This window comes from Pseudopodoces humilis, chromosome 3 (assembly GCF_049639895.1).
Source record: "Pseudopodoces humilis isolate 2021_Gansu_Grassland_sample_001 chromosome 3, ASM4963989v1, whole genome shotgun sequence".
Taxonomy (NCBI): domain Eukaryota; kingdom Metazoa; phylum Chordata; class Aves; order Passeriformes; family Paridae; genus Pseudopodoces; species Pseudopodoces humilis.
Window position 1 is genome coordinate 72,936,111 of NC_142202.1, and position 10,519 is coordinate 72,946,629.

General features: G+C 46.8%; 1 protein-coding gene across 1 annotated transcript in view; it reads right to left on the reverse strand.

Moving 5' to 3' along the window:
• Positions 1-7,783, reverse strand: part of GRIK2 (glutamate ionotropic receptor kainate type subunit 2) — a 364,036-nt gene extending 356,253 nt beyond the window's left edge. The window contains exons 1-2 of the mRNA XM_005518233.2: positions 7,663-7,783; positions 2,023-2,424 (exon numbers count right to left, since the gene is read on the reverse strand). Of these exons, the coding sequence (XP_005518290.1) occupies positions 2,023-2,134 (112 nt within the window). The 5' untranslated portion in view covers positions 2,135-2,424; positions 7,663-7,783. The remainder of the gene's footprint in view (positions 1-2,022; positions 2,425-7,662) is intronic.
• Positions 7,784-10,519: the final 2,736 nt, after the last annotated feature.

Below are 10,519 nucleotides of genomic sequence, written 5' to 3' on the forward strand. Positions count from 1 at the left end.
AACATTCTACACAACAACAACAAAAAAAAAAACTTAGCAACTGTTCCCTACCTATTTCTAATGATCAGTGACGGTTTGTCGACAATTCTTTTCAAATACAGGTAAAAGCAGGTAGAGATGCAGAAAGGGATTTCTACGTCGCTGCTACAAACAGTGGAGTGGGCACAACTCGTTAGCCAGCTGTGTGACCAAGACGCAGATGGGAAGGGAAGTTAGCCCAGTAAAACATACTCATGCACCACCATGTCACTGGGTAACAGAGACCCGCCGCATCCCCTTTCAGCCTCGGGATTATTTATTGCTCTAACACTCGCCAAACCGCTGCTCTCTAGGGCTGTCTCTAGAGGTACACTGGACTAACAATTCAGAGGGAATGCCGTTCTAAAGAAGGAAAGTCCACGTCCTGCTAGTGCTGTGACCAGGAAGACGTTTGTTTACGTAGCTGTACCTGAAAGTAACTCAGGCTCCTAGAGACAGACTCTCAGCGCCCGTGGAGAGACAGACAGCGGGCCAGTGCCAGATTACAGGCATCCTAGCACTAAATTCACGGCCATGATTATGGATCAGACTGATTGCAAAATAGACCCCACAATGATATACGGGCCCCTTTAGCCATGTCCAAAGAAACAGGCATTCCAGAGGACGGTTGCTAAGAGCAACGTGCCTTAAGCACCACCTTTAGACCAGATGGAAGCAGAAAAAAAAGTGCTGCTAGGAATTCAGCACAGGAGGTTGGTAACAGCCTGGTGACTTTTTAATCATTACTCACCTTCCTCTCCATATAAAAGTCTGTGCGGGGGTGCTGATTTAAACTAAAATAGATACAAACCAAGGCATTATTCCCAGGCAAAAGCAAGAGATTTCTCTGCCCCACAGAAATGGATGCAGGGCTGCCACAGTTTATCAGGGACAGCGTGAATGCGGGAGACCCGCTCTTCCTCCCTCCACCCGTGCTGTCGGCAGGCACAGAGGATGCCTCTTGCATGGGAGAGAATTTTTCAGCCTGTCCCTTCCTGGCCGCCCCCCACCGCGGCTCTCCCGCGGTATCCGGGCGACCAGGAGGAGGCTGATGCGGGGCTCCCATCGTAGCTCGCCCCGGACTAGCACCGAAGGACATCCCCGGCCGCACAGACCACTTCGGACCCGCTTTCAGAACTTTCCGTCCTGCCCTTTCTCACTGCAAAACTTCCTTAGGAGATGCAGCGGCTGGAATTTGTTCCCTCGCTTGCTTTCTTAGACACACGGACACGCGCGCTCTTAGAGCAGAGCTCTTAAGGTTAGTGCCCTGGTCCAGCTGGGATAGCCTTTAAACCGTGAAACCTCTCTGTTCCTGAAATGTCATTCTAATCTGCTTTTTTTTTTTTTTTTTTCCCTGGGAGAGGGAGGAACTCCTACAACTTTCCTCGCATAGAAAAGCTGTTTTTCTGAAAGGTACCGCAAAAGCTCTTCCCGGAGCACTGCTCAAGACATAAATCATCTCTTCTCTAACCCTAAACGCCACTCAAGTGTCAAGCAAACAGACAGATACTTCAAGGGGAATCAGCTCAAAGGTCTCAAATCACAGCGTTACGCCCGCACGGGATCGGCTCGGGGGGGATCAGAGACGGGCGGCCGAAACTTAACAACTACTTGACAGGTTTTTTACTGATCAAGCACCGTATTAGCCATGCTTTCCCCTACTGTGGAAACAATAAAGCAAAAGAATGGAAACAATTACGAGGAAGCCACGCAAGCTGCGCAGAGCCTTAGGCAACCGCGTTTGCCAGTCTTTTTTCTATTGTTATTATAATTATCATCACCATCGTGCCGTTACTACGGCTACAATGAGCAGCAGCGACAGGAAAAAAAAAAAAAAATCACACAGCAATTCATCCCTCCGGATGCCAAATAAAGAGGGACTTCGCTACCCGACTCCGGTAGCACGTCCCAGCTCTCCCCCAGCATCCCCTTCTGAGTCAATCCTACGTATATCATCACATTCAAGCTTAAATACACAATGAAAAAAGTGTCGGGAAATCTTACCAAATCTTAATACATGTGTGGTTTCTTGAGAATATCCAATCCACAGTAAGCAGAGAAGGAGTCTAATCGTGCATCTGATGACTGAATTAGTTACAATATGGGAAATCTTCATGATGTTTCTATGCACACACGCGCTGCCTTACTTCCCCCTTCTAAGCCGTCAGGTTTCCCGGTAGGGTGAGAATGAGGATACGTAAACTGATGGCCCTCAGACACGATCACGGCATGGTCACAGAGAGAGCAGAGAGTCTACGCTTCCCAAACCTATTAGCAATCCCTGCATGTTCTTCATTCACTGCGCCAAGGAGCAACCTTCAACTGCAAGGAATGGTGGGACATCCATGTTAGTCGGGGGAGAATCCTTGAGAAATCCAAACACACACAGTGTCCAGCCGAGTAAACCTGGGAGGCGAGAAAGGAGGAAAATCAATAGGTAATCCAGCTCGAGAAATCGCTGAGGTACCGCCACATAGCGAGCACCCGCCGTTTCACTGGCGAAGCTTTTGCCGTGCTCCCATTCTACTGCACTGCTGCACAGCTTCTGACGCGAAGCCAAGATTAAGTGAGAGAAATTGAGATAGCTCTTCTCTGCTTAAGGCTGCCTGCCAGACAGCCCTCCCGATTTCTATTATGCAACCGATCTGATCGCCCAGCTTTGTCGGAGAAAAAAAACAAAAAACAGCTCGGTTTTATTTACATGCTTCTTATTATTAGTTATCTATTTGTTCTGAACAATAGCTATAAGGGGCGGGGGGGGGGTGCTGCTAGAGGGGAGAAGGGAATAGGTTGTGTGAGATTCAATTCTTGTATTTTAATAGCTGACTGCTTGGGTCGAGATCACTTATCTTTAGAGTTGTGAAAGAGAAGGCTGACAATAAAGTCATGCAGGTTATCAGAATAACGTTCAGGTTCGGAGAAAAAAAAAAAGATAATTATATTTACAATCATTAACTGTTACTCATTTTAACGCATGAAGTGGGAGAAGTGGGGTAAATGCTATGGCTTGTATACTGGCTGTCCCTAGGAACTTGCTCCGGACCCAGTGATGACAGAGCACCAGGCTGCTTCTGCAAGGTAACAGAAATCAGCATCGCTGAAACAACCTTGTTGAATGCACAGACCTGTTTCACTAAACTTACTTGAAATTGCAGTGTTGCTTAAAAGACAGTAACTTCAGGATTTACTAGTTTATGATTTTCACTTTATTCTGCCACTCACTTATTTTGCACTCTGCTTTCCTTTCACTCCAGTATAATGGAAAGGTTGCTGTTCCTCCCTGTACTATGATCTATGTAGTTTCTCATTTTGCTGTCCTCAGTGAGAACAACAGCATTTTGCAAATTGGTAATGGGACACTGAGTTTATATCTGCAAATGCAACCACAGACTTTTGGTTTTTTGACCAGGTGTTCCAAAGAAGATAAACCCATTCTGTGGACTACATCAGATTTTCCATGGAAATGCAATTAGTTGTGTGCCTGCATCCACTGAAATACATTAAACCAGGGCTGTCAGACTTTGCAATCTAAGTCAGGATTTATTGAACCTACTTGAGCTTTACTACAAACATTGAAATATAATTCCTATATTTCCCATCAGGAAAATGAATTGTTTTCTCTTCATTCTGCCTACAGACATATTTTGTCTCCTTTATCTCCCTCCTTTGCCTTTCATTAATAAAGAAAATATCACTGGGCAACTCCCCCCACAGATACATACAGAAGAACATAGAATAAACCTGACTTTACAGAAATAAATACCAATGATGGCAAGCTAACCAGAACACTCTGTGAAATCTATCAGAAGCAGAGCATGGCAGAGGTGAGTTACAGTTTATTCTTAATTAACATCTGTCTGTCAGACCTGTAAATAAGTAACAGCAGCATTAGGATTATAACTTGTAGTGTTTGTGCTCTGTACCCCTAGAAGTGTTAGCAATTCACAGTAACTTTTTATCATTTTGCCTTACTGATTTCCTCTGCACACTTTTACTTAAAATGCTGTAAAATGCTGATGAAAAGAAATGTACATTCTGCGAGAGGATTATTAAACATCATTGATTTTTTTTTTCCTTAAGATGGAGGCATAACTGCAGTGTCAAAAATAAGTATCATGAATGGCTAGTTCTGCAGTCTAGCAGGGAATTCAATCAGACGATTTGACTATTGGAGCACTTTAAAAAGAGCATCTCGTGTTAAAAGCAAGGATATCTAGCGACTCCTTCAGTTCACACGCAGAATATCTTCCAGTAAAAAATACAGAGAGATGCTTTTTCTTCTATTTACTATTTCATTAATTCCCTTCTACTCGTTTATATTTGTTCTTAGTCCAAGGAGAAATAAAAGCAACCCACGTGAATACTGTGAAAGTTCATTGCCGTCCTTCCTGGTGTTGCTGAAATAAAAGATATTATTTAGATACGTTTTTAATTGCAAATGCTCAGATGCACCTTGCAGCCAAACCGGGGTTTTTTTTATTTATTTAATTTCGTTTTGGTGAGAAGTTTTGAAAATATAATATTCACGTTTAGCACATTAAACAAAACATAAACTTTGGGTAAAGTGACTCCTGTTATCAGTTTGATTTTCTAAGGTCTCTTGAAAAAATAACAAAAAAAATACAGCTACCTGTAATCTCAGCCCAACAGAGCACCTAACTCACTGAGGCGTTTAGAACTGGAATCGTAAAACAACCTGTGGTTAATTCCTCTTACTATTAAACACTCAGCAGCCCACGCTGCAGCCCCTGGTCTGACGCCTGAGGCTCACACCGGGTTTCCTTCCCCCTGCGGCAGCCCCCGCCGCCGGCAGCGGCCTCAGCACCGCGGACAGCGCCCGGAGCGGCCCCGGGCGGCCCCTTCAGCACCGCGGACAGCGCCCCGGCCGCCCCCCCGCTTCAGGTGTCAAAACGCCTGGGGGTTTTCACCCTTTCCAGTCATTTCACAGAGAGGAAAGGAAATTGAAATCTGCTATCGGCTTCTTCAAAGATATATATTATATCCTCTATTATGTTAGCTAGCCAGCTATTTTATGGCATTTTATGGGTTCAGATGAAGTACCGATGTCCTCCTTATCTACTATCACATCACCTAATACTCTGTGTTAACATTCCTCCCCCCTTCTTTCAAACCCTAGCTTCCACCTTGAAAAAAAGTCGTAGTTAACCCAGAAATATTTTCTCAAGAATAGGAGTCCCTTCTGTAAAAAAAGCAAATCTTGCAAGATACCAGATATTTAGAACTCACTAAATATTTGGTAACTGAAGATCACTTATAGACTATATAATTGACTAAAGCCTCGATCTTCCTCACCCTAAGTTCCTTTTCTGTTATTTGGACTTTAACTCCACTTCTTCTTCATGAAAAAGAAAATTATGCTTTTGCGCATCCTCTAGAGTGATTTCAACAGGAAAACATGTAAATATTCTTGGTGCCTTTCATATTTCTTTCCCTGTGAGATGTACAATTCAAAGTCTGGAAATCCCTAATAAAACGTCATGCTAGATAAGCTGGTCTTCTGTTTTAGGATCTTGTCACCACTGTTACACAGCTCTTTTCATATTAAAGTCTGTATGAAACTGCCCTTTACACTTCAGTGATCACTAGCTGGGAAATCTACAATTCCTTGGATGTATGTTTTGATTTGTTTGGTCATCTATTGTAGACATGCCGGTAACACATCTCTGATACACAAGGACATCTTTAATACACAGGACTCTGTTCAAGTGTAGCTGATATGGAAAATAGTAATCCAGCAATAGACAGGCAAAGAAGAAGAGACAGTCTGAGGCCTTACTTCTTTTCTGGGTAATAAATACCTACCACAATTTTAGCTGTGTGTCAAGTATAAATGGTGTGCATTACATGCATAATGTTTCATTTGGAAAGAGGGGATATGTGTTTCTGATTACCTTACTATATCAGGAGCTTTTTCCATCAGATCTAATTTTTATGTGCTGTTATCATTATAAAAGTTAACCCAGCTCCAGCTAGCTGCCACCTACTGGGATGTATAGTTTTATCATATTATTTTAAAAAGGAATGGGCTTCTATTTTCAGGTCATAGCTGTGCCTCTAAGAACAGATAGTGAGGTTTTCATATCACGTAATCTACTATTTTGACCTCTCACAACAACAGCTGCTATAAATTTAATGTATGTAAAACATATGGTCCCCCCAAATGTTTCTCGGACATTTTCCTGCAAATCCTTGCAAACGTTTCAGATTCACATGCCACCACAGTCCTCCTGCTGTTGCAATCTGGTGTGAGGAGAGCCACAGCTTACTGCAACACCTGACCAGCATCTCCAGATCTCTAGAATCAAGTATTGCAGCTTTGCTGACAAAGCAGTAACACAGTCCTCCCTTCCAAAATGCTTGCCAAAGTATTCAAATGAATGTTGATATTATCATTTAAAACACATTGCGGCCCACTGGCATTTCACTCCCACCAGCTATAAAAAAAACCCCGTAGGTCCTTCTCTGTTTGTTATTATCTCAGTCCAAATTTACAACTGAGTTTCTGCTGCACCAATGATTAAAGACATTTTAAGATGGTAATTAATTTTTAGCTGGTAGAGAGACTTGTATTCTAATTAATGAAGTGAATGTGCAATAGACTTTATTGTTCAGGCACTTTTGAGTATCACAGCAATGCACTTTCTTAGCAAGTTTTAAGCAGCAAAAACAAATACTTTTGACGTGATCTACAGATCAGCCTTTGGTCCCTTCAGCTTCCTTTGGGGCTGGGGAAGTTGAGCAAGATTTTGGGAGGAAAATGATGATACTTTATGTTTTTCCTGCTGTACTCGCCCAAAAGTTTCTAAGGAGAATGTGAAGAGAGGTTTCTATTACAGTGTATTCATTCCTTCTCAGTGCAAGCACGGCTCTTGATATCATGCCTCCACTCCGTAGGCAGGAATGCCTCTTGCTTTCCAGAGTGTCAGCGCCCTGGCTACTTTAGCGATGGATGCTCAGCCAAAGAATGCTGATTTTGTTCACAAATAAATGACAGGGTCGTCGATAAGCCGAAAGGGGGACTGGCTGCGCCGTACGGTGGGGGCCTGGTAGGGGCAGGAGGGGACCTTACGGAAGTAGAGACTGTCGTCCACCCACAACTCTAGCGAAGTTAGAGCCCGTTTCTCACCTCCGCTCCCCCATGAGAGCGGAGGGCACATCCTCAATGCAACCTGTTCTGCCTCCCTGAGCCCGGCTCGGGAGCAAAGCTCCGGCTGCGGGAGGGAGTTCCGGGCTAACGGGAGGGCACCGGGAGAGGGGCACCTGGGGGCTGCGCTGCCCTGGCCTCTTGCTCCCTCTTCCCACACCTTCACTTTCAGCGCGGGGACGGCGGCGGCTCTGACGATGCGGAGCAGCGATGGAAGGAAGACAGGAAGCCGACAGGTCTGCTTTCCCCCCAGTAAGGGACAGACCCGGGCGGCAACAACGCTCGGGTCGGCCAGCTCAGCGCCCGCCTTTGCCCTGAGACACCTGGCTAAGAGCCATGGTGGTGTGCAGCTCCCGGCACAACGCGGCCACGGTGCATCCCCCGCCACCCCCGGCCCCCCCCGGCCGCCGCAGCCCCTCACTGGCATGCAACCCCTCCGGCCGCGGCGGCCAGCCGGAGACCCCGGGACATCCTCCTACCTTGAGTTGCGGGAGGGGAATCGGGGAGGGAGAGAAAGGCGGAGGCGGGGGAGGAAGGGCGGTGGCAGGACGCCGGGGACAGCCCGGGCTGCGGTGCAGCCGGCGTCCGGGCACCACTGACGGCGGCGGCAAGCGGGGAGGGAGGGAAGGAGGGAGCGAGGGAGGAGGGAGAGCGAGAAGGAGGGAGGGAGGGAAGAAGGGAGGGATGGAGGGAAGGGATGAAGGAGGGAGATCCGCCTCCCTTCGGGAGCGCTGCACAGCGCCCTTTAAAGGAGCAGAAACCCGCTTTCTCTACGGCCGCCACTGCCGGCTCCCCACACTGCCAAGTCTCGCTGGTGCCTGCCGGCCACCGGTGGGCGCAGGGCTTTCCCCCCGCACCGTGGCCCGAAGAGCCCGAACTGGCCGGACAGCGAGTATTCGCGGCGTTAAAAGTCCCGGCTCCTAACTGAGGTCCCCGAGCCCGTTTTGTGAACGCGGAGGAAGTGGGGGTTGGATCCTGCCGCCTGTGAAACAGCTTCAGAGACCCCTGCCCGTCCCCATTTTTCCCCGTGGGTGCGGGGGTGAGTGGAGTGCTCCTATCTCAGCCTGCGGGGGTGCTAGAAAAAGCTTCGGCTGCTTCTAGACTTGTTTTCATGCTGAAAGCCGCCCGCTCCCGCTCCTTGCTTGAACTAGCGGGTACCGAGCTCGGGCACTTCCCCGGGCTGGAAGAGGATTCAGGGAGTGGGCGACCACATCTGCCTCAACCGCAGCCTCCCCTCCACCCCCCGTCCCCGACTCGCTCCTAAGTGTCAACACTGAGGGAGTGGGGCTCTGGTAAAAGGACCAAGGCCTCCCTGATGAATTGGGGTGGCAAATGTGTCGTCCGCCCCGCCTTGCGGGAGTGCCAATGATTTCCTCCCTCGCCCAGCCGCACTCGCCCCCGCAGCGCCACAGGCGTCTCTTCGCCTCTTCTGAGCTTCTCCCGATTTTGTTTCGTGACTCGGACATGCCTTGAAGAGCTGCAGGATTTCCCCCTCCAAAGTGCAGCTTTCTCGAGGTCTGACCTCCAGGCAGAGGTGATGAGCAATTTGACAGGAAAATCCCTGTCTCCTCCCCTTTCCCTCACGGAAAATTCCCGTTCCCGGATCCGCCGGGAGAGCGCAGCCCGTACCCCACAAAGGATGCACAGGCGTTGCCCCGTTTCATCTACCCAAGCAACCAACCGGTTATCAGAGGCGGGAGGGGAGGACTCAAAAAGCGTGGAAGAGATGGGGCTGAAGCGGTGGGGGTGGGTGACTGAAAAGCTCCTATAATTAAATAAACAGCAGAGTTGTTGTGCGGAGTAAATAAATAGTCAATGATCCCATTGTGGAGACGAGCACAGGCGGCACAGATTGCGGCGGGCTCGCAGCGATTGGGCTCCGGCCGCTGTGACTTGCAGCTTAATCGGTCCCACAGCACATCCCTTAATTACTTGCAGCACACTTCCACGGCCGACAAAAAACTCATTAGTCAGTTCATTTGCCTGAAGCGGCAATGGAGATAACTCTTATTAAAAGCAAACGCATTGCTAAAGCAAAGCGCTTCGTGCCACCCCGGGCGGTGAAGGGAGCTGGGCAGCAGGTTGCTTCTCCAGGACTAAGCGGGTCTTGGGTGGAAAACCGAGCAGAACAACGTCGTGGAAAGCTGAGTTCTGTGTGATCCTGCAGGAGGGAAAAGAGTGGCGATCCACTTTCACTCCATACCACGGGAGTAACCAAGTCATCTCCACAATCTCCGGGGAAGGCGAGGCAGGTTAACGCTGCAAGACCAGACATAGGGTGGGAAGCATATGAGGTCGGATGAGCAAACCTTTGTGCAAGCACCGATTCAGTGTTTTCCTGCCGGTTTTGTTTTGTTTTTTATCGCTGACTGCTTTTGCATTGTTACTAACTATCCAGAGTTTTCTGACCAGAGAACAAACAGATAACAAGTCGAACATAAAAATATATGAGTCAAAGGTGTCACTCTAAGATGACAGAAAGGAAGGCAGGGGAAGAAAAGGGTATGTTTCTAACATTGCAGAGGGATTGTGTAATACCCTCGTGTAGTCACTTCAACTCAACTACATTGATGTAGAGCTTTTTCCCTTGTTGCCTGGGTTACATTTCTGTCCAGACATGAAATTCTCAATGCTTTCCTCAGCCAACAACAGTTTACAAAGAATTAGGTCCTCTCTGACAAGAAAGAGGTTCCCAGTACTACCAATGCCGTTATAGTTACCTATTGTTACCTATTGTTCAGGGCATATAGGGACTTTGCATATGTCTCATTAGTACTCAGATGAAGAATACTGGAGCAGGAATTTGGATCAACAAGCCTAAGATCACACTGCAAGTCAGGGACATACTGGGAAGACAGTCTGTGATTGTAATTTCTCAAGTGTTGTCTACTGCAAAACTCCTTCATTTCAATAATGACAGAACTTCTCATGTTTCTTTCCAGTTACACTGAAGGAACTTTGAACTTTATCAGTATTGACCACTAGAAAGAAACAGGAAAGCACAGACCCAGTTTGTCAGTATCCAAAATGAGATATACCAGAGAATTTGCTACACAAGCTCCTGGACTGTAACAAGAACTACAAAACAACAACAACAAACAAACAAAACAAAAAGAAAACAAACAAACAAAACCTCACAACTTCCCCAAGCCAGCCCCCAAACTTATTTACTTGCTTGCTTCTTTTTTTTTTTTGACTATTTTAATTACAATTTACAAATTTATCAAATAAGAATATACATGTCATCTGTACACCAGCCATTTAAAACAATTTTTATAAATGCCAATAAGAATTTAACCCCATTAAAAGTAAACACTTTTTAAAGATCTTGGCAAA